Source organism: Epithele typhae (assembly GCF_022376455.1).
Source record: "Epithele typhae strain CBS 203.58 chromosome Unknown BXZ73scaffold_39, whole genome shotgun sequence".
Taxonomy (NCBI): domain Eukaryota; kingdom Fungi; phylum Basidiomycota; class Agaricomycetes; order Polyporales; family Epitheliaceae; genus Epithele; species Epithele typhae.
This window is the reverse complement of record NW_025954230.1, coordinates 293,513-315,394: the sequence shown is the minus strand read 5'-3', so window position 1 is coordinate 315,394 and position 21,882 is coordinate 293,513. Positions and strand designations below refer to the sequence as shown.

At 58.0% G+C, this 21,882-nt stretch overlaps 6 protein-coding genes across 6 annotated transcripts; 3 read left to right on the top strand and 3 right to left on the bottom strand.

Annotated features, from left to right (window-relative positions):
• Positions 1-593: 593 nt before the first annotated feature.
• Positions 594-1,538, bottom strand: BXZ73DRAFT_103321 (uncharacterized protein; the record flags this gene model as incomplete). The annotated part of the gene is made up of 1 exon (XM_048015543.1): positions 594-1,538. The coding sequence occupies one exon, from the start codon at positions 1,536-1,538 to the stop codon at positions 594-596; it is 945 nt and encodes a 314-aa protein (XP_047875967.1).
• A 1,534-nt stretch (positions 1,539-3,072) lies between these two features.
• On the bottom strand, positions 3,073-4,211 carry BXZ73DRAFT_91142 (Fcf2-domain-containing protein; the record flags this gene model as incomplete). Its single annotated transcript, XM_048025879.1, has 4 exons — positions 3,073-3,291; positions 3,362-3,548; positions 3,573-3,815; positions 3,880-4,211. 4 exons carry the CDS (start codon positions 4,209-4,211, stop codon positions 3,073-3,075), a joined length of 981 nt encoding a protein of 326 aa, XP_047875966.1.
• A 173-nt stretch (positions 4,212-4,384) lies between these two features.
• On the top strand, positions 4,385-5,518 carry BXZ73DRAFT_50007 (ubiE/COQ5 methyltransferase family-domain-containing protein; the record flags this gene model as incomplete). Its single annotated transcript, XM_048020361.1, has 3 exons — positions 4,385-4,910; positions 5,005-5,215; positions 5,281-5,518. 3 exons carry the CDS (start codon positions 4,385-4,387, stop codon positions 5,516-5,518), a joined length of 975 nt encoding a protein of 324 aa, XP_047875965.1.
• A 285-nt stretch (positions 5,519-5,803) lies between these two features.
• BXZ73DRAFT_50035 (pre-mRNA-processing-splicing factor) lies at positions 5,804-14,001 on the top strand (the record flags this gene model as incomplete). Its single annotated transcript, XM_048020365.1, has 21 exons — positions 5,804-6,046; positions 6,098-7,477; positions 7,528-7,577; positions 7,630-7,837; positions 7,891-8,051; positions 8,105-8,635; positions 8,694-8,970; positions 9,026-9,326; positions 9,377-10,366; positions 10,423-11,059; positions 11,113-11,180; positions 11,237-11,262; positions 11,321-11,482; positions 11,536-11,655; positions 11,715-12,022; positions 12,075-12,115; positions 12,166-12,476; positions 12,533-12,778; positions 12,834-13,041; positions 13,098-13,879; positions 13,945-14,001. The coding sequence occupies 21 exons, from the start codon at positions 5,804-5,806 to the stop codon at positions 13,999-14,001; spliced, it is 7,107 nt and encodes a 2,368-aa protein (XP_047875964.1).
• Positions 14,002-15,037: 1,036 nt separating this feature from the next.
• On the top strand, positions 15,038-19,369 carry BXZ73DRAFT_50034 (uncharacterized protein; the record flags this gene model as incomplete). The annotated part of the gene is made up of 3 exons (XM_048020364.1): positions 15,038-15,227; positions 15,712-16,717; positions 16,783-19,369. 3 exons carry the CDS (start codon positions 15,038-15,040, stop codon positions 19,367-19,369), a joined length of 3,783 nt encoding a protein of 1,260 aa, XP_047875963.1.
• An 876-nt stretch (positions 19,370-20,245) lies between these two features.
• On the bottom strand, positions 20,246-21,259 carry BXZ73DRAFT_103315 (uncharacterized protein; the record flags this gene model as incomplete). Its single annotated transcript, XM_048015542.1, has 3 exons — positions 20,246-20,658; positions 20,715-21,168; positions 21,233-21,259. The coding sequence occupies 3 exons, from the start codon at positions 21,257-21,259 to the stop codon at positions 20,246-20,248; spliced, it is 894 nt and encodes a 297-aa protein (XP_047875962.1).
• Positions 21,260-21,882: the final 623 nt, after the last annotated feature.

Genomic DNA, 21,882 nt, shown 5'->3' with positions numbered 1-21,882 from the left:
GCAATTTTCGGACCCGCTTCCCATTGTTGAGCTGCGTCGCACGCGGATGACAAGTTGTTTCTATCAGACATAACAAGCCGAAACCTGGGGCCGTAGTGAGGTTCACATCCGTTCATGTGTTATTTATGGGGCTCTCCGAAATGAGGCTGACTTGAGAGCAATGTCCACGCTGCGTGGTGGTCCCCAAATGTAATCATGCAGAATTGTTTTTTTTTTGGTGGAGCAATTGCCGTGGACCATCTTTTCACCCCTAAGGGATCCAGGACAGTCATGCAGAATTGGTTTGCTGCTTGAATCGCCAAAGATGTTCACACTCACACCAGGCAGAGTTGGAAAGCAGCGAGCCAGTGGCCATTCGGGACGCACGAAACCGGGTATACAACAAAGCGGGGTCTGAGTCAATGTTCGAGTCCGAGTCCGAATCCGTGTCCATGTCCGTGTCCGTATCCGAGTCCAATACATGTCCGAATCTGAATCCAAGTCCGTGTTCCGTCCACAGAAGGATGCGCCCGCGCTGGAGGAACTGTCAGCCTCTGCAAATCCCAGATACGAGCGAGATGACGACATACCAAACCCTCCGCTCCCGACGCCCTTCATGCCCGCCCGACACCGACCTGACCCCGACGCGTAGAGATAGACACGACCTTGCGCACAGGGACGGGAGCCACCCGCACCTGCACACCCGGCCGCGCCTGCCCTTTGCTCGAGAGCCCGACCAGTGCCGCCACCTCCACCTCGGCCGCACGCCTCGTCTGCTCTTCGGGATGGAGGAGAGCAAGCACCACGCGCCGGACGTGGGCCCGTCGCTTGTCGGACAGCCGCTGGAGGTGCATCGGAGGCCGCGACACCTTGCGCCCGCGCGCCCAGTGGGGCGGAGGGAGGTCCATGGCCGTCGTCGCCGCACTGGGCATCGGCGTCGCCTTGCTCACCACCTCTACAGCGCCAGCGCCAGCTGTGGCCTCATCTTCGTCGCCCTCGAGCGTGAGGCGCTCCAGCATCGCGCACAGCTCGTCCTCTTCCTCCCGACTCATCACATGCCCCGCCGCCGTGCGCTGCTTCCGGTCCGCCTCTTCTGCCGCCTTGCGCTGTGCCCGGGCCGCCTCTTCGGCCACGAAGGCCATACTCACCGGGCACCGAATGGGACGCCGCGCCGGTGGGTGCAGGCTCAGCCGCGCGACCGCCAGCCTAGCGGCCGCCAGGCGAGCGAGCTCCGCACCGTCGTGCGCCCCCTCACCTTGAGGGCGGTCCACGCCGCGGGCCAGAGAGCCACTCTGCCCGCGGGAGGCCCTCTCGGTCACTGTGTCGGCAGGGTCGGCGTCGGACGCGTCGGACGCGCCAGATCTGGGGGATGAAGAAGCAGCGAGGGAGGTACGACGGAGATGACGGGCGATGAACGCTTGCCTGGATGCGCGAGCCTGCTCGTCGCAATCCTCCCAGAGATTATAGTCTCGGACGACTCCGTCCTTGGATTCCGGAACCATGCGTCTGCCGAAGGGGGTCTTGAATGTGGCGCGAGCGATGTAGGTGTAGGAAGACATATTTGAAGAAGGTGGAGGAGAGATGGATGTGGGATGAGCGGGGGCGGATGAGGAAGAGAGGAAAAGTGAGATGGCGGATGTGTCGCGGATCCAGGGCTTTTAACCCCCTCGACGAGCGGAGCGTGAATAGAGTGCGGACGGCTCGTGCGGACGGCGAGTAATTGAGTGCGGAAGGCGGATAATTGAGTGCGGAAGGCGGATAATTGAGTGCGGATGGCGGATGTCCAAACGAGGACATTCTCGAGGCGAGAGAACGTGAGTTGGGCTGAATCGTGAGGTTTGAAATGCAACCGACAGCTAGCCTGCACTGAGAGCAAGGATACGCCTTCGTTGCACGCAACACTGTCCGTTCCTTGAGTCAAAGACAGACACAGTGGAAGTATATTATTCCGCTGTGTCTGTCTTTGACGCAAGGATCGAGCAGCTACGTAGCCTGAGATTCAGTAAAGAACGACGGACCGGCTTCATGGGCACAGTCATGTAACTTCTGCAAATTTCGTATAAGTATTATAGTTGAACACGTCATATAAAAAGCTTGTTGGTGTTTTCAGTCAGCACTTGCAACCGTGGAAGCACCACCGCTCACCTCTCGGACCCGTCGTCGAGTGGAAGTCAAAACCTCTTTGCTCGCTAACTTCGGGCCCTATCTGGATGTGCTTCGATGCCTCCCAGTCGTCATCGATCGTCGCCTGTGAATCACCACCGGTGCCTATATGGCAGGCTCATATCAGTCAAGAGCCGCACTGACGGACTGGTAACTCCGTGATGTTGTTGAAGAAAGAGGGCTTTCCGTGTATCCGCACCCAGGTGGGCTTGCAGGACGAGACCTCAAGAACGCGAAGCGTGGATATGGAAGCCAGCAACCGGAAAAACCTATCCCAGGTTACATTTTCCTTCTCGAGAGGCTTCGGAAAAGGCCAACCCGGACCGGGCTCAAAACATAAAGCGAGGTGAAGGAGTTCCATCAGTAGCAGATTGTCGAGAAAGATCCTACAGCACGCGCGGGTGACTCGATATGGTGTAAGTGACGGGAGATGCAGATTCCTTTAGCAGGGCGGACCCACCATGAAATCGTCGTCGTCGAGGAAGCTCGATGTCTAGTGATCGCAGTTGCGGTGCAGACTTGCCCACTTTTCTCTACAGGAGACAGTCATCATCCGCCTCCTCCGAAACAATGGAAGGGGCCATGTTTCCAATCGCGTTCAGATCGAATAACTTGGAAGCCCTTTGTGGACAGTGTGTTGAAGATCGACTTACACTGCGTCCCAGGCGGCGAGGGTTATCTGAGGCATAAGACGTCAAGGCGACGCGAGAGACTCACGCGATGTCGCCCTTCGTTGAGCTCTGTTGAGGAACATAGGGTTTCTTGAGGAGGATGGCGAAAGGGGCACGGAAGGAAACAGGAGAAGAAATCGGGTATATAAAGCCATCGGTGAGAAGATTACAACCTAGATACTCTCACAAGTTGTCGGTAATATGCAAGTCGCGGTGCGTACAAAGTTGCAGTGCCGACGAGACAACACCCAATCTTGTACTACCATTTGGGTTTTCGGAGTGCCTTCTTCGCGGCAAGGGTGCCCTTCCCCTTCGCCCCGCGCACAGTCTGAAGCTCCTTGAATTTCTTCTTAGCGTAGCTTTTGGCCTCTGCGTCGTCCACAAGCTCGTCCACCAACGTGCGCTTCCGGCTCGAACGCGGCAGGTTATCTGGGCGTGCGCCGCCAAACGGCGAGTCCGTTGGGAGGATAGTGCCAATCTACCCAGTGATACCCGTCAGCACCCTCCGGTTCCGAGACAAAGAAACGGCAAGGCGTTCGTGGACGTACGGCAAAGTGCTTCGGGAGACCCTTGATGCCCTTGCCTTCACCCGGGTCTTTGCGATAGAACTGCTTCGGGTCGAGCTGCTTGTGCAGGCGCAGTGCTTCCACCTCGCGGTAGAGCCTAGGAAGCTCAGACTCGGGAGGTGCTGGGAGGTCGAACCACCCGGGACCAGCGGTCTTTTGCTTCTGCTGTCTCAAAGGAAGAAAATGAGTACACTTAGTTGGGCATACATGCAGTCTAGATGTACGGACCTTCTTGAGCTCCTTTTTGGTGAGCTTTTTACTGTCCTTTGTCGCCGTGGGTGGAGGGGCGGGGGCTGAAGGAGCGGTAATCGAGGATGCAGCTTTTTGCACCCGTTCTACGTCTGGGTCATGAAGGGTTGCGGATCCTTCACCGCGTTTTTCGGGTAGAGTAATATATAGAGAAGGCAGGGAGCTGGTGTCGAGAGGTGGTAATGGCCTGCATTCATGGACAGCTGCCCTGAATACCACCGGGAAAATGCGAGGATTAGGCATGAACGTACGCTTCTTCCTGATCGTCGTCGTCCCCACCCAGTTTGATGAAATCCTCTTCTCCGCCTCCACTCTCCGCAGCTTTTGCTTTCGCCCGGGCGTTTTGGCGAGCCTTGTTGAGCAGGGACTCTAGGAATTCTTCTGTGACATTGTCTTCAGAGTCAGATCCCGAAGACGTAGAAGACTCTGAGTCCGAGTCCGAGTCCGAGTCTGAATCTGAGGTGGAGCTAGCTGAGTTTGAGCTACTGGAGTCGTCGGCTGAAACGTGAATGGGGTTCTCTTCGTCGTCGAGGTCTTCGGTAAGCGCCCGACCTTTTCCTTTGTCCGTTGCACTAGAGACCATCGTGACGAGCGGGGGGACGGGCGTTGGGAGCTGGTGGTACGGAGAGAGATCTGAAAATGCGGGCCGGCAGCGCGCCGTTACGGTTTACCGGCGTCAGTGCCCAATCACACTCGTACTGCTTGGTTACTTGCTCCCGTGCACCCCGGCGGACAACGTCTCTCACCCCCTCCATCATGCAGCGAAGCCTCCGCGTTTGGCCCGCGAGGTCGTTTCTTGCCGCCTCTCGCCCTTCCACTTCCTCGTCCAGCTTCGTCACCGTGCGTTACGCGCACCAAAATGCCCCGACTTCTAGCCCAAGTACCGCCCCGACCGCCAGCTCTAGTTCCAGCCCCGGTTCTGGTTTCGACGAGCGCACGACCCACTTCGGTTTCCAGACGGTGCGCGAGGAGGAGAAGGAGTCGCTCGTGCGGAGCGTGTTCGACAGCGTCGCGTCCAACTACGACCTTATGAACGACGCGATGTCGATGGGCGTCCACCGCATCTGGAAGGACGAGTTCGTGTCGCGCCTGCGGCCGGGCGCACGGGGACCGCTCAAGTGTCTCGACGTCGCGGGCGGCACGGGGGACATTGCGCTTCGCATCCTTGACCATGCTCGGGAGAAGTACGCGGACAGGGAGACGAGTGTGCTCGTGTCGGACATCAACGGGGAGATGTTGAAGGAGGGGTTCAAGCGGTTCAAAAAGACCATGTATCACAACAGTGAGTTGTCTCTCGACACTTCCCACGCAGTGTTCGCGTGCCTGTCGTCAGGGCTCCACTTAATGCGTTGTTATACTCATGACGCCTTCACTAGCTCCCCAAGTCGCGTTCAAGGAGGCTAATGCGCAAGAACTGCCCGAGTCCGACTTCCCCTCGAACTCCTTCGACCTCTACACCATCGCTTTTGGCATTCGCAACGTCACTTCTATTCCTGACGTTTTGAAAGAGGCCCACCGAGTTCTCAAGCCAGGTGGAACGTTTGCTTGCCTGGAATTCAGTAACGTCACCAACCCTCTCTTCCGCGCGTGAGTCACAGCTTTGGTCCATGGTCGCTGTCCACTCAGACTGACATATTCCTTTCCGCGACCAGTGTATATGATCAATACTCATTCCAAGTCATTCCCGTCCTTGGAACGATCCTCGCAGGCGACCGTGATTCGTACCAGTACCTGGTCGAGAGCATTCGCCGTTTCCCTCCCCAACCCAAGTTCGCGCAAATGATCGCGGACGCTGGGTTCGCTACTGGCGCAATGCATGAAGGGGCTGGTGGGGCTTGGACAGACCTCTGGGGTGGGATTGCTGCCATTCACACTGGTGTGAAACTCTAGCGGCAGACTCTTGTAGAATAGTTTAGTAGATCCTACTCACGTACACTAATTCACGCCTTCTGGACCTCTGACAAGTTCATAGTGTTTTTGTCAAGCTTCCTCAAAGAGTCTGAGTAGTTCATTGTGAGTCGGAGCTCTTGATTCTCCGAAAGGAGAGTTAGGGCGGAACCGTACTTGCGGAGTTCAAAACGAAGATAAGGCTCTGAAAGGATCACGTGACAACACGCGTCAACAACGAAGGAAGCGCTTCGTGAGCAGGCCCCAACCTTCCTCTCATCCCCGACGATGAGCTACCCTCCCCGAATGCCCCCTCCCCCTCCGGGCATGCGAATGCCCCTGCCCCCTCCAGGCATGCTGGGCATGCCTCCTCCACCTCCTGGAATGGCTTCTCAACCAGGTCCAGGCGAAGCTTCAAGCTCGCGTATGCCTCCCGAGGTTCTCGCACAAAAGTCCCAGAAATGGATTCAAATGCAGAGGAAGCGGTATGGCGAAAAGAGGAAAGGTGGATTCGTGGACATGGGCAAGCAGGTATGTATGATTGCTTGCACATATAACGCGTCAGTGCTCATTCTTCCGTAGGATCTTCCTCCAGAGCATGTCCGTAAAATTATCAAGGACCACGGCGACATGAGTAACCGCAAGTTCCGCAACGACAAGCGTGTACATCTTGGTGCTCTGAAGTACGTACCCCACGCCGTCATGAAGCTCTTGGAGAACATCCCTTACCCATGGGAGCAAGTCCGGGAGGTCCCAGTCCTCTACCACATCACGGGCGCAATCACGTTCGTCAACGAGATTCCACGGGTCATCGAACCCGTCTACCACGCGCAATGGAGCTCCATGTGGGTCGCTATGCGCAGGGAAAAGCGCGACCGTAGGCATTTCAAGCGCATGCGGTTCCCGCCATTCGATGACGAGGAACCCCCTCTCGACTATGGTGACAACGTTCTGGATGTTGAACCGTTGGAGGCTATCCAGCTGGATCTCGAGGAAGAGGAGGACGCTGCCATTCACGACTGGTTTTACGACCCCAAGCCTCTCATCGACACACCTCATGTCAATGGGTCGTCCTACCGGTACTGGAACCTGACGCTTCCCATTATGGCCAACCTCTATCGCCTAGGAAGGACGCTCCTTTCCGACCATACGGACAGCAACTCGTCGTATCTGTTTGATAAGAGGTCGTTCTTCACCGCGAAGGCGTTGAACATGGCCATTCCCGGGGGCCCCAAGTTCGAGCCACTCTACCGCGACATGGACACATTCGACGAGGACTGGAACGAGTTCAACGACATTAACAAGGTGATCATTCGGCAGCAAATTCGTACTGAGTATCGCGTCGCGTTCCCGCACTTGTACAACTCCCTCCCCCGCTCCGTCCACATCGCCCCTTACCACACCCCGAAGAGTGTGTACATCCGCACCGACGACCCAGATCTTCCGGCATTCTACTTCGACCCCCTCATCAACCCCATCTCGCTGCGCGGTTTCAACTCTCAGCCGCTCGTATCACACGAGGATACCATCTTCGGGCCCAACGGCGCGGACGACGACGATTTCGAGTTACCAGAAGATCTTGAGCCCTTCTTGGAGGACAGGCCATTGGAGAATGACCTCACCGCCGACGCTATCGCGTTGTGGTGGGCGCCCGAGCCCTACAACCGCCGTTCCGGTCGCATGCGTCGTGCTCAGGACATTCCACTCGTCAAGAACTGGTATCTCGAGCACTGCCCGCCTGGCCAGCCGGTTAAGGTCCGCGTCTCGTACCAGAAGCTTCTGAAGTGCTTCGTCCTCAACGAGCTTCACACGCGCCCTGAGAAGGCGATGACGAAGAAGAACCTCTTCCGCCAGCTGAAGGCGACGAAGTTCTTCCAGACGACGCGCCTCGACTGGGTGGAGGCCGGTCTGCAGGTGTGCCGTCAGGGCTACAACATGCTGAACCTCCTCATTCACCGGAAGGTAAGTGTTCGTTCACTCGAAATGTTGTGTCGTTCTCATAGTTTGCATAGAACTTGAACTACCTGCATCTCGACTACAACATGAACTTGAAGCCAGTCAAGTAAGTGATGACACTGCTTGTTTGCGCATGGGTTTGACCCGGTGGTTTCCAGGACCCTCACGACGAAGGAGCGTAAGAAGTCGCGATTCGGAAACGCATTCCATTTGTGTCGTGAAATTCTGCGCTTGACTAAGCTTGTCGTGGATGCGCACGTTCAATTCCGTCTCGGCAACGTCGACGCGTTCCAGCTCGCGGACGCCCTTCAGTATATCTTTGGGCACATCGGCGCCTTGACTGGCATGTACCGGTACAAGTACAAGGTTCGTCTCTGTCCGAAAGCGTCCCATGGACATGGTCTGACCAATTGTTGTAGCTTATGAGGCAAGTCCGGATGACGAAGGACCTGAAGCATCTGATCTACTACCGCTTCAACACTGGCCCCGTTGGCAAGGGTCCTGGCTGTGGGTTTTGGGCACCTGGATGGCGTGTGTGGCTATTTTTCATGCGTGGTATTGTCCCCCTTCTTGAGCGATGGTGCGTTGCTTTATGTCCTATTCTGCGAAGTGTCGCTTATCTGCGATGTGTAGGCTCGGTAACCTTCTCGCGCGTCAGTTTGAGGGCCGAAACAGCAAGGGTATCGCGAAGACGGTGACCAAGCAGCGAGTTGAGTCCCACTACGATCTCGAGCTTCGTGCCGCCGTTATGCACGACATTCTCGATATGATGCCAGAGTCGATCAAGCAGAACAAGGCGAAGACTATCCTGCAGCACTTATCTGAGGCCTGGCGGTGCTGGAAGGCAAACATTCCTTGGAAGGTTCCCGGTATGCCCACGGCGATCGAGAACATCATCCTGCGGTACATCAAGAGTAAGGCCGATTGGTGGACGTCTGTCGCTCACTACAACCGTGAACGTATCCGACGTGGCGCAACGGTTGACAAGGCTGTCGTCAAGAAGAATCTGGGTCGTCTCACGCGTTTGTACTTGAAGGCCGAGCAGGAGCGTCAGCACGGCTATCTCAAGGATGGGCCATACATCAGCGCCGAGGAGGCCGTAGCCATCTACACTGCAACCGTCCACTGGCTCGAGAGCCGCAAGTTCTCGCCTATCCCATTCCCGTGAGTTCGGCACCTTTAATCTACTCTCTGCCTGAAATTTCTAACAAGCATCATCTAGTCCTCTGAACTACAAGCACGACACGAAGCTCCTCGTCCTCGCGTTGGAGAAGCTGAAGGAGGCATACTCTGTTAAGGGTCGCCTTAACCAGTCGCAGCGTGAAGAGCTGGCACTTATCGAGCAGGCGTACGACAACCCGCACGAGTGTTTGTCACGCATCAAGCGCTTGCTGCTCACTCAGCGCGCCTTCAAGGAATCTGGCATCGAGTTCTTCGACACCTACGATAAGCTGATTCCTTGCTACGACATCGAACCCGTGGAGAAGATCACTGACGCTGTAAGTTATCCCGTTTTCCTGGTGGTGGGATGACGTCTGACGTCAATCCCTTCAGTACCTCGACCAATTCCTCTTCTTCGAGGCCGACAAGCGCGGTCTCTTCCCTTCCTGGATCAAGCCCGCCGACACCGAGCCGCCTCCGCTGCTCGTTTACAAGTGGTGTCAAGGAATCAACAACTTGACCGACATCTGGGAGACTAGTGAGGGCGAGTGTAACGTCATGATGGAGACCGTCCTTTCCAAGGTCTACGAGAAGATTGATCTTACTCTCCTCAACCGTCTGCTCCGTCTCATCCTGGACCATAACTTGGCGGACTACATCACGGCGAAGAACAACACCGTCTTGACCTACAAGGGTATGTTGGCCAATAGCTGTAACACAATGATTGCTGAATATTTTCTCTAGACATGGCTCACACGAATGCGTACGGTCTCATTCGAGGCCTTCAATTCTCAGCTTTCGTCTTCCAGTACTACGGTCTCGTCCTCGATCTGCTCATCCTGGGCCTGCAGCGTGCGAGCGAAATGGCTGGTCCTCCCCAGATGCCGAACAACTTCCTGCAGTACCGCGACTCGGCCACAGAGACCCGCCACCCGATCCGGCTCTACTCCCGTTACGTCGACAGGATTCATGTTCTCTTCCGTTTCACCGCGGAGGAGTCCCGCGACCTCATCCAGCGGTACCTCAGTGCCAACCCCGACCCAACGAACAACAACGTCATTGGCTACAACAACAAGCGCTGTTGGCCGCGCGATTGCCGCATGCGTCTCATCAAGCACGACGTCAACTTGGGCCGCGCCGTCTTCTGGAATGTCAAGCAGAGTCTCCCTCGTTCGCTCACGACCATCGAGTGGGAAGACACCTTCGTTAGTGTCTACTCCAAGGAGAACCCCCAGCTCCTCTTCTCCATGTGTGGCTTCGAGATCCGCATCCTGCCCAAGATCCGCACCCTCAGTGGAGAGCAATTCTCGCTCAAGGACGCTGTATGGAACCTGACGAACGAGCAAACGAAGGAGCGAACAGCCCAGGCGTTCCTGCGCGTGTCGGACGAGGGTGTCCAGCAGTTCAACAACCGCATCCGTCAAGTGCTCATGAGCTCCGGCTCTACAACATTCTCCAAGATCGTCAACAAGTGGAACACGGCGCTCATCGGTCTCATGACCTACTACCGCGAGGCTGTCATCCACACGAACGAGCTTCTCGACGCGCTCGTCAAGGCGGAGAACAAGATCCAGACCCGTGTCAAGATCGGTCTCAACAGCAAGATGCCGTCCCGTTTCCCGCCGGTCGTTTTCTACACGCCGAAGGAGCTCGGTGGTCTTGGTATGCTGTCCATGGGTCACGTTCTTATCCCTCAAAGTGATTTGCGGTGGTCAAAGCAGACGGACGTCGGTGGTATGTACTTGATTTCACTGCTGCTATATGCGGGTCTGACAGAGCGCCTTTCTCAGTCACCCACTTCCGCGCTGGTATGTCGCACGAGGAAGACCAGCTCATCCCCAACCTGTACCGATACCTCCAGCCGTGGGAGGCTGAGTTCATGGACTCCGCGCGCGTCTGGTCCGAATACTCGATGAAGCGCAAGGAAGCCAACGCTCAAAACCGCCGTCTCACCCTGGAGGATCTCGAGGACAGCTGGGACCGCGGTATCCCTCGTATCAACACGCTCTTCCAGAAGGATCGTCACACCCTCGCGTACGACCGCGGTTGGCGTGTCCGCACGGATTGGAAGCAGTACCAGCTCCTCAAGCACAACCCCTTCTGGTGGACGTCGCAACGCCACGACGGCAAGCTATGGCAGCTCAACAACTACCGTGTCGACGTCATCGCCGCTCTTGGCGGTGTGGAAGGCATCCTCGAGCACACACTCTTCAAGGGGACGTACTTCCCTACCTGGGAGGGTCTTTTCTGGGAAAAGGCGTCCGGCTTCGAAGAGTCGATGCGGTACAAAAAGCTCACGAACGCCCAGCGCTCCGGTCTGAACCAGATCCCGAACCGTCGGTTCACGCTCTGGTGGAGTCCTACGATCAATCGCGCGAATGTCTACGTCGGTTTCCAGGTCCAGCTTGATCTCACGGGTATCTTCATGTGCGCGTTTTCACGCTCAGTGCACATGTGACAAGGCGCTGATGTCCCCGCAGGCACGGTAAAATCCCGACCCTGAAAATCAGTTTGATCCAGATCTTCCGTGCGCACTTATGGCAGAAGAGTACGTCCCTGCGCCGTTTTGTTGAGCGACATAAAAAGTCTAATGTGTTCTCACAGTCCACGAGAGTGTCGTCATGGACTTGGTGAGTTATCTGACGCTTTTTGAGTGAAGCATTAGCTAATTCTTGGCGCTGTCGATAGTGTCAAGTGTTCGACCAAGAGCTTGAGCCCCTCCAGATTGAGACGGTGCAGAAGGAAACCATCCACCCGCGTAAGAGTTACAAGATGAACTCGTCCTGCGCCGACATCCTCCTGTTCTCGGCTTACAAGTGGAACATCGCCCGTCCTTCGCTGGTCACTGATGTATGCCGCCTCGTTGAGATTTCATGCGGTCCTTCCTCACGATCTTGTTGCAGGGCAAGGACGTTCTTGACGGTACGACGAGCAATAAGTTCTGGATCGACGTGCAGCTCCGTTGGGGTGACTTCGACACGCACGATATTGAACGTTACACTCGTGCCAAGTTCCTCGACTACGTGAGTTGCAGTTGCATACCAGATTTGTACCTGCCTCCACCTAATCTGTTCCCTTCTAGATCTCGGACTCCATGAGTATCTACCCTTCGCCAACTGGTGTCATGATCGGCATGGATCTCGCGTACAACTTGTGGTCCGCCTACGGCAACTGGTTCCCTGGTCTTAAGCCCCTCATCCAGCAGGCCATGGCCAAAATCATGAAGGCGAACCCGGCGTGCCATGTCCTCCGCGAGCGTATCCGCAAGGGCCTCCAGCTCTACTCGTCCGAGCCAACTGAGCCGTATCTCAACTCCCAGAACTATTCAGAGCTCTTCTCGAACCAGATCATTTGGTTCGTCGACGACACCAACGTCTACCGTGTCACAATGTACGTTCTCCACATAAGATCAACATAATATTGAGGCTAACGGTCTACGTAGTCACAAGACGTTCGAGGGTAACTTGACGACTAAGCCCATCAGTGAGCCTCTCTCACATACTCTGCGTAGTTTCTTACTGAGGGTGACATAGACGGTGCTATCTTCATCTTCAATCCTCGCTCCGGTCAACTGTTCCTGAAGATTATCCATACGAGTGTCTGGGCCGGTCAGAAGCGTCTTGGTCAGCTCGCGAAGTGGAAGACTGCCGAAGAAGTCGCCGCCCTGGTCCGTTCCCTGCCCGTCGAAGAGCAGCCGAAGCAGGTTATCGTCACCCGCAAGGGTATGCTGGACCCGCTCGAAGTTCATTTGCTCGACTTCCCGAACATCGTCATCAAGGGAAGCGAGCTCCAACTGCCATTCCAGGCATGCATGAAGATGGAGAAGTTCGGTGATCTTATCTTGGTAAGTTCCGACCTCATAGTTCTCATGACACCCGCTCATCAGTTGTTGTCCCTTAGCGTGCGACCCAGCCGCAGATGGTACTGTTCAACTTGTACGACGACTGGCTCAAGTCCATCTCAAGCTACACTGCCTTCTCTCGTCTCATCCTCCTCCTGCGTGGGCTGCATGTCAACAACGAGAAGGCCAAGATCGTCCTGCGTCCGGACAAAAACACCATCACGGAGCCTCACTTCGTTTGGCCATCCCTGTCAGACGAGGACTGGATCAAGGTCGAGGTCGCGCTGAAGGATCTCATCTTGGCGGTATGTAATCCCCGAGGCTTCCGGCGGACTTAACACTGATTGGCACCACATACAGGACTTCGGCAAGCGCAACAGCGTCAACATTGCATCCCTTACCGCCAGCGAAATCCGTGATATCATTCTCGGTCAGGAGATTGCGGCGCCGTCGGTGCAGCGGCAGCAGATGGCCGAATTGGAGAAGAGCTCCGAGGCACAGAGCCAGGTCACCGCGGTGCAAACGCAGACCACGAACGTCCACGGTGACGCCATTCAGACGGTGACGAGTAAGTGGTCGATCATTCCCATAACCTACATGACTGACCCATTGTCTTCCTTTCAGCGACGAACTACGAGCAGCAGGTGTTCAGCAGCAAGTCGGACTGGCGAGTACGCGCGATCTCGGCGACCCACCTTCCTCTCCGTCTGCAGCACATCTACGTGTCGAACGACGATGTCAAGGACGACGCCTCCTCGTACACCTACGTCTTACCCAAGAACATCCTTCGTGCTTTCATTACGGCTTCGGACCTTCGGACTCAAGTTGCCGCCTTCCTGTACGGCGTCTCGCCACCCGACAACAAGCAGGTGAAGGAAGTCAAGGCTGTTGTATGGGTCCCGCAGCGCGGCAACAACAACAGCGTCGAGCTTCCGAGCCAACTTCCCCGCGACGATTTCTTGCTCAAGGACCTCGAGCCACTCGGATGGGTCAAGACACAGGCGCTGGAGCTGTCGCACCTCTCGCCGACGGACGTCAGCACCCAGGCGAAGATCATGGCGGACCACCCCGAGTGGGGCTCGTCGTCGATCTGCATCTCATGCGCGTTCACGCCCGGTTCGGTCTCGCTCTCCGCGCACACACTCACCGTTCCCGGCTTCGAGTGGGGCCGGAAGAACGCGGACACGTCGCCCAACCCGCCTGGGTTCAACCCGAATATGTCAGAGCGCGTGCAACTCCTGCTGTCTGATCGCATTCTTGGTATGACGCTAGTGCCGGAGGGGCGGGTGTGGAACTACGGTGTAGGGTTGACGCAGCTCTGGACGCCGAACCTGCACTACTCTGTGCAGCTCGACACGCCGCTGCTGTTCTGGGCGGAGGAGCACCGGCCGACGGCGTTCCTTTCGGTGAGTCTCCCCTTCTTTGCCGTCTTGCGCAAGTTGCGTTTGCTGACTGAGGTATGTCTGAGCAGTTCGCGAACCTTGAGGCTGGGGATGACAGCGCTGATGTCGAGAACTCGCTCGCATGAGGATTGGGAGCCTCGGGTTGTGCACTTGTTTGTATTGCTGCTATTTGTATTCTAGTACGACTATCACGCATTGTAATTGCTCTGGAAACGACGGTGAATGCTCAGGTGTGCCTAGATTGCAATGTGTGCGTGTCGTTCTCTGCATTGAACATTCATTGATGGGGTATGTCTGAGAAGGCCGAGGCCTGCAATGTCCGCGGCGCGGACATGGCCCGACTGGGGACTGTGTGTCTGACATTTCGCTTCAATTACTGCAGGTAAAATATACATTGCAAGTTCGAGGTCGCTGCTCCGGTCTCGGGCCCGTCTTGATGCTCTCGGAGTGGCCGGCCTCCTCGGCGACCTGTCCTGGCGGCAGAAGATGCCGTTTTCTGGACGGGCGGGAGATATACCCTCGAGCCGTATGGGAGTGCTCGGGCTGCTGCTCGATGTGTCATAAGCATTTCTTCGATTTATCGGCCACTCCGCTTCCCAATCCAGCTCCATCCGCATACATGCAATGAGGCCGGAGCTTGCCTCTCCGCCTGTGCTCCAGTGTGTTGCTCCGCCAGGGACACGTAAGATACGACCACGTTGGAAGCGGACCGATGCGCATGGGCCGGTTGCTGGCGAAAATGATGGACATAATTAATGACAGGCACGGTGCGGTGGTGTCCAATATTGAATAGGCGCACGGCGGAGGCATCGGGGGAATCGTCCATCCCGCGAACGAGACTGGCCTGCGCTCGCCCTTGCCTTTACCCCCCACTTCCTCCTCCTCGCCGCCCTCGACGACGCCGCGGTCGTGACGGTGCGCGGCTCGATGCTCCAGCTGCGTGTCCCGCTGGTGAGTTTGCTCCTCGTCCCTTAAGTTTCGCGCGCGGTGGCTTCTATCAGTGCCGCGCTTCGTGATGCGCATACATCTGGTGCTGACGCTCGCCCACTCTCTCCTTGTTCTCTCCCCCCATGCCTCTCCCTCCACGACATACGCCCCGGCACACTCGCCCCTCCATCTCCCACTCCTCTCCCTGCCCCCCAGCCTGCCTCTCCGCCCCAGATGTCCGCGGCCTCGTCCCGCGCCGGCAGCCCCCCGCTCCAGGTCGCGCGTCCCCTCCGCTTCTCTCACCACGCCCAGCACGACCTCGACTACACTCGCCGTCACAGCAAGCTCCCCGACCTTCTGAGCGCCCGCAAGCGCACTGCGTCGTTGCCCCCGCGGAAGGACAAGGACGGCCGTCTCGGCACAGGTGTGTGCCTTCCTCCCACGCAGTGCGAGCACTCGCATCCTTCGTCCTCGGCCGTCACTCTTTCCTTGTTTCTGGGGTCTTTTTGGGTCGAGTCCTCGCGGGTATAGCTTGTTAAATGCGCGTCATTATGTCGCATAGACCCATTGCTGCGATTCCGCAACGGGCCAACACTCCGCGCCTGTCCTCGCCACAGGCGCCAACCGCGTTGCCGCCGAGTGCAGTGACGAGAGCAGGCCGTCTTGCCTCCGAACGCTTGTTGTGCGTGGTGGGCGCAGCACCGATGCCGAGTTCCCCGCCTTGCGCGACATTGAATGGCGCGCAGGGCCGGCGCGGCGCTGTGGTTGCCCTCCCTGCCAGCTTCGGCATGTGTATCACCGGGCCCCCGGGCGGTTTCCATGCGTCCCATCTTCTCTCCCAGCTCCTTTTCCTTGTTTCTTTCTCCACCCCTCTCGCCTACTCGGTGCTAACGCGCTGATGGATCCAGACCCGTTTACCGCCCATCCCTCCGGCTCAGCCTCATTCGTGACCTATGACGCCCCCGCCCCAGCCTCACCCTCGACGTCCATGGTCTCCTCCCCCGTCTCCCCTCATCCCAACGGCGCAACAAATACCAGCATACCGAAACGCTCTCGTGGGAGCATCCTCCGCCCCTCCGGCATTAGCCTGCCCTTCACCCGCGGACGCAACAAGGGCAAGAAAAGCCATCCGCCTGCGACGACGCCCATTATGTACTCGGAGGTCATCGAGATTTCCGCCCCGCCCCCGCTGCCCCCAGAGGAGGAGGAGGACCGGGAACGTCTCCGCGACGCCGCTGCACAGTCGATTGGGCTCGATCCCGTCCTGTTAGAAGACCGTGAGAGCGTCCTTTCCGCCCGCTCGCCCACCCGCTCGTTCTCCCAGTCCCACGTCCGCTCTGAGCGGTCACGGTCGAGGTCAAGATCAAGGTCCCGCTCCATATCCCCCACCCGTTCGCGCGTTCCTGCCTCCAGCACCCGTGCGGGCACGCCTGCGACAAGGTCGATACCTCCGTTCCCTGCCGTGCAGTCTGCGCTGGCACCCTGGGTGCAGCGCTCGTCTCGCATCGCAAAACATTACCCGCCCGGCTCGCTGTTTCGCTTTGCTCTTGCGAAGCAGTGGAAGACACGAGTCCTCGTCTTCACCTCGTCGCCGTTCCCTGCGCCAGGGTCACCGACACACCACACTACCTCCTTCACGACGCAGTATCCCTGCTCCAATTCTTCGGCGTCCCTTCCGCAAAGCGTCGCCCACCTTCATCTCTTCAAATCGGAAAGCGGGAATGAACGGGAGCTGGAGAGGGTGGAAATCAGCGCGGAGACGGTCGTGTACCTCTCGCAGGACGAGATTGGAGGGCGGCGCGGGGTGGTACGGATAGGTGGAGCACAGACCGGTGATATGGCAATCTGGACGGCAGTCCCGACGGAGGCGCAAGATTGGATTGCAACCATAAAGCATGCGGTCCTGAGCGAAAGGTCAGTCGCATCTCTCGCTTGTTAGTCTACGTACAGCCACTGACTCCATCTCGCGTTCATCGCAGATCGGTCCGAGCCGGTCTGGGGGCGATGACACAGTCAAACGGCTTTGAACCCCGCGGCGACCTGGACGCGATGCTTTCCATGCGCGCGCAGGGTATATTCACTTTGCCTATTCCTACCCCAGTGTCCCCGCCGACTTCGGTGACCACGACGTCGATGCATACACCGTCATCATCGACAGCTGGAACGACTTCGCCAACTCCCTCGGTTCGCTCAGCCTCTCCGCCACTTAGCCGTCCACCTTCGGTCGCCGTATCTGCGCTCCGAGGCATTTTCGGGAACAGCAGGCCGCGGTCGCCCTCTACTGCGACGATGGATGCGTCCTTCAGCACCATCCCGGAACGTGAAGGTACGGAAACGCCTCCACCTCCCGAAGACGCATCCTTTGGCCGCGCGGGGACGAACCTACTCAGCATGCTGCGAACGAACAGTGCCGGGATGTCTAGTGAGCGTCCGTTGTCTATTACTTCCATCGCATCCAGTCCGACATCCGGCACTCCGCGGGTTGGCACGCTCAGCCCTCACGACCTCCCCGTGCAAATGGGCTTGATCCCGCCACCTGGCCAGATGCCGTCCCTCGACCAGAAGATCCTACAGGATAGAGACCGCGACATCTTGCTTCCTCAACGTAGTTCGGGTCTTGGACTCTCAGGCATGAACGGCTCCGCGAACGGTCCTAGCTTGCACCTGCACCGGTTATCAGGAGCCCTACAGCCCGCCCCTCGCCGACGCGCCTACACCGCGACAGGTGCCCCGCCAGCAGCTCGTTCGAACGGCGATCGCTCTACACTCGTTTTCACCCATGGGAATGCGAGTGCAGCGGAGACGCTTGGGGTGCCTGTGAGGCACAACGGTAGCGCGTTCTTGACCGCGATGTCTGGCGCTTCGTCGTCAGCGTCGCCTGTCTCCCCCTCAACGACGTCCAGTCCGCGGTTCAGCCCAAGCCCTAGTCTTAGTCCTAGCCTTCCGACAAGCATCAGCAATATCAGTAACGGTGGACAGGGTGGACATATTTCACCACAGCCACGGCAAGAGGGGCGACCTCGATCGTCATGGTCTTCGGTGTCTTCACGGGGCTCAAACGAGCAAAGCCCGCCTCGGACCTCGTTCGATACCAAGCGCTGGTCCCGCCAAGGGATACTTCCGAAACGCCTCACGCCCCCCAGTGGCCCCCCTCCGGCAACGCCGCCATCGTCGACTACCCCCTTGTCCTCGAACGCCCAGTCGAACACATCGCCGAGTCGCATGCAGCGCCATCCGTATGCTGCGGATATGCAGAGCTCCCCGAGCAGGTCGTCCTCCGTACGGTCTGCTTCTAGCCCGCAAAGCTTCATCTCGGGCCTTCAGAACTTCTCCAAGCGGGCGTCGGTGTCGTCGGCAAGGAGCGAGAGCACTGTGAGCACGACGCACACTACACAGAGCAGGGCGACGGGAGGTGGGAGTGGGAGCGGTTTCTTAGCGCCACCGCACTCACCGACGCACGTACGTCCTCGTTCGACCCATCGCATTTCTGCGCCCCCTCCCCAGCGTCCCATCCCGGTCATGGCCCTGCCGCCGACTCCGGGTGGTGAAGACTTTGGTCAAGGCAATGGGCGGGCATCGTTCCTCACCATTCCCTCTCCCATCCAAACGCCGAAGCCCCGTGCATCTGGCTACCCGTCGCGGCCTCCGCACTCTGCCCCCGCCACGAAAACATCATTCCGCGAGTCCTTCTCCCTCCGAAGTGGCCGATTCTCGCTTGCTCCGCCGTCGACACGCCCGCCGTCCTCCACCCTTCCGCCTCGTCCGGACGAGCTGCCTATCAGCCAGACGCAGAGCTTGCTTATCCCGTCGCGGTCCTTCCGAGCCTCGCATGGACACCGCCGCTCTCTGAGCAGTGGGATGGCACTCCCGACGATCCCCGCCTCTCCGAGCAACCTCACCCCGCCCGCCCCTGCACCCGCTCCGGCCCCGGTCGAACTCCTCCCGTCGCCGGCGCTGCACTCGCCCACTGTGTTGAGTGCTAGCTCACTTATCAAGCGCCGCTTACGCATCCTAAGCGCGCCGTCGCCCATCCCACCGCCGCAGAACCCCCTTCCGAACCCGCCATCACCCGCGCCCTCCTCCATCGACCCGTACTCACTCCCACCAACCCCGATCGGGGAGCCCATCCTTGGCCTTGGGGCGCTCTCGCTCGACATGCCCCAACCCCGGTCTCCTGCAGTCGACGCGGGCATGAGCTTCTTCGCAATGGCGCCCACTCCGCCGCACTCGCCGTTTGCGACGAGCCCGCGCTTCGGGCCGCCCAGCGTCGAGCAGTCGCCCGAGATGGGCGGGATGACCTCGCTGCCTCCGCCGCCGCGACGCGGGTCGCGCCAGATCTCGATCCCCGTCTCGGTCTTGCACCTGGACGACAGCGACGGGACGGCGTCGAGCGAAGATCACGCGGCGCGTGCGGGTGGTGTGGACAGTCCGCCCGAGTTCCGGCTCGACATCACCAGCGTCGGGGACGAGCGCGATGCGGCAGCGAACGGCGGGGAGAGCAAGCCACTGTCACTGTCTCCGAAGCCTGTTCCGGCGGAGCTCGCCGCGGAGGATGTGCGGATATGAGATGAGATTGTGTGTATGCTATGGTCTCCTGTCTCGACTCGCTCGCCCCGCGGCCTGGTCCTGTACTGATTTTCCCCCATCCCTCTTTGTCTCGTTCGCGCCTGGAATCTCCTGTGTTGTCTGTGCGTCGTTGGTTGAGCGCACGACGTGTAGATGAACGCCCGTGCCTCGGGCCCTTCGCGTTCGCTGTGCTTATCTGTCTTTGTGCGTGCCCACCCTCGTCTGTCCCTTCGTGTACCACGCAGTGCCCCCTTCATGCTCCTCACGCTGCCCGCTCACGCCCGCCCCTCTTCTCTTCTTCCCCCGGTCTCCCTTGGTGTCTGATCTCCCTCCACGTTCATCATTCGTCCGTGCTCTTCGCTCGTCTCCGGGGTCAACCAAGTTCTTTCTCGCCCAGCCACCTACACATACAGCCCCGCTCTCGCCCGGATATATCCTACCGTACAGTACAGTATCGCCCACGCCGCGCACCTACATCCACGGCGTCTGCGCCGTACCCCTCGCGCGTGGCTGCGACAAATATGTACTCTATCGAACCCGTGTCATAAACCCTTGGAACTCGCCCGTCGTTCGCCTGTCCGTTCGAGTCGAAGGGCGCGCCGGCGCCCTGGTCAACGAGGCGAGCTTGTCTGCAACGAGGATGGATTGGTGCTCGTCTCAAGCGTAAGCTTCGTTGACATCGAACCTCGCGCATTTTGGCGACAGGTGATGTTGACCCTTGTTTTGGCCTATGATCATCGCCCTCTGCGTTGCTACAGGTACTATCACTTTGGACGAACTCGAAAGTCGATACATGCGTGCAGTAGCCGGCTGCCAGTCTATGATACAATGTGGCTACAGTTGTTGATTCGATGGTGCTACAGATAATACCAATGTTCACGGGTTGCAATGCGAATCGACCATCTCTCTCATGGTGCGTCTAACGGAAGAAGCGACTGCATCCAATGCCTTGTCCGAAGCTTCGCTATCCAAGACGGTCACGCGCTCCCATGTCACGAGGTCGTTCAAGTACTCTGGCAGGTCGCCTGTCGGCCGCAGCTCCATATCCATCCCCAGAAGGCTACTGATCCAGTCTCCAGCTCGGTGGAGATCATCGACTGCCAGACCTTCTTCATATCCGTCCGCCTGCCGAGAATTGATCAAGGCGAGTTCGATGGCTGTGGTCCTCTCCGTGAGGCTGTTGTCAGCCCTCACGGCCGTGCGGAATGCGACCCCATCAACAACAGCGTGGGACCAGAAAGAACCCGCGGCGATGACGAGCTGAAGCGTAGATGGGGCGATGTAGTCTCCTAATCACCTGACATGAGCAAGACCACCGCAAGTGAGACACGCAGAAGGACTTCACCGAGTGCCGCAAGAATAGCCTGATGGATGACCTGATTCGCCGCGGACTTTAGGAGCCTTCTAAGGGCGTTGTAGCCAGGCTTGCCCTTGCTGAGCATGGACGGATCGTCCAGGAGGCTTTGAGGAATCGACCGCTTGAGTTCGCCAAGCAAAGGATAGCAGAAATCACGTCGCTCTAATGCCCTGGTGGAGCCCGGGTGTCGGTGGTTCGTGCGAAGAAGGATGTCGGGAAAGATGGTCCCCCTGTAGCCCCCCGACTTGCCACTCTGGATTTGCGTTGGTGGAGGAATTGTCCCCGAGTGGCAGACGGTGCGCCCGCTGAGCTCCCAGACGATCATGGAGCTGATGAGGACCTTCCAGAGCGCTTTGAAGTTGCCTGGACTGCGGGCGAGCGATTCCGCTTCCTCCTTGAGGTCCCGGTAGCATTTGTAGAGGCTGGCGTCATCCCGCATGGTCTATTAGATCGACTGTTAGCCGATCCGATGCCAAGGAGATGCTTTCTACGTCAAAGGAACGCACCTGGATCATACCAAGGGAGTCTTTCATTCTGTCTTGTTCTTCAGGAGTCGGACTCGGTGGTGAGGGAGACGGGGCCAGCATAGCTTCACTAAGCGCGGACAAAGCATGCCAACGCTGACCAATAGCTCGAGAGTAGGGAGTACGAACCGGAAGGTTGTCCCTGATCTTCTCTTGCACTTCGGAAGTCGGACGTAGCTTAGGGAGACTGGTTCACGTTCGAAGGAAGTTCACTGCTGAGCGTGGACAAAGTGTGTCAGTGCTGACTGAAAACTCGACGGAAGGGAGCACGGACTGGTAACTGGGAGTGTGGCACACACGGCGTCCTGACTCCTTATGTACCGACGACGACGACTGCCACCGCCAGTCGCTGGGCGGCTGTTTCAACCACCACTAGTAGTGACGTCATATATGCATCATTCACACGCTCGCCAAGTTCGACCGGCCACGGAATGCTCGAGCTCCCCTGTTTCCTTTTTTTTTTTTTTTTTTTTTTGGTAGAACACGTTTGTCTTACGAGGGCATTGGTCCCATTGGGCTTGTTGTGCCCCCTGTGTAAGCGTGTTGGCTGTCGTTCCCATGGGATTCAAACCGTGGGTCAGACAGAGTCATATCATAATCATAATCATAGGGTCTACCGCGAGGAAATGCAT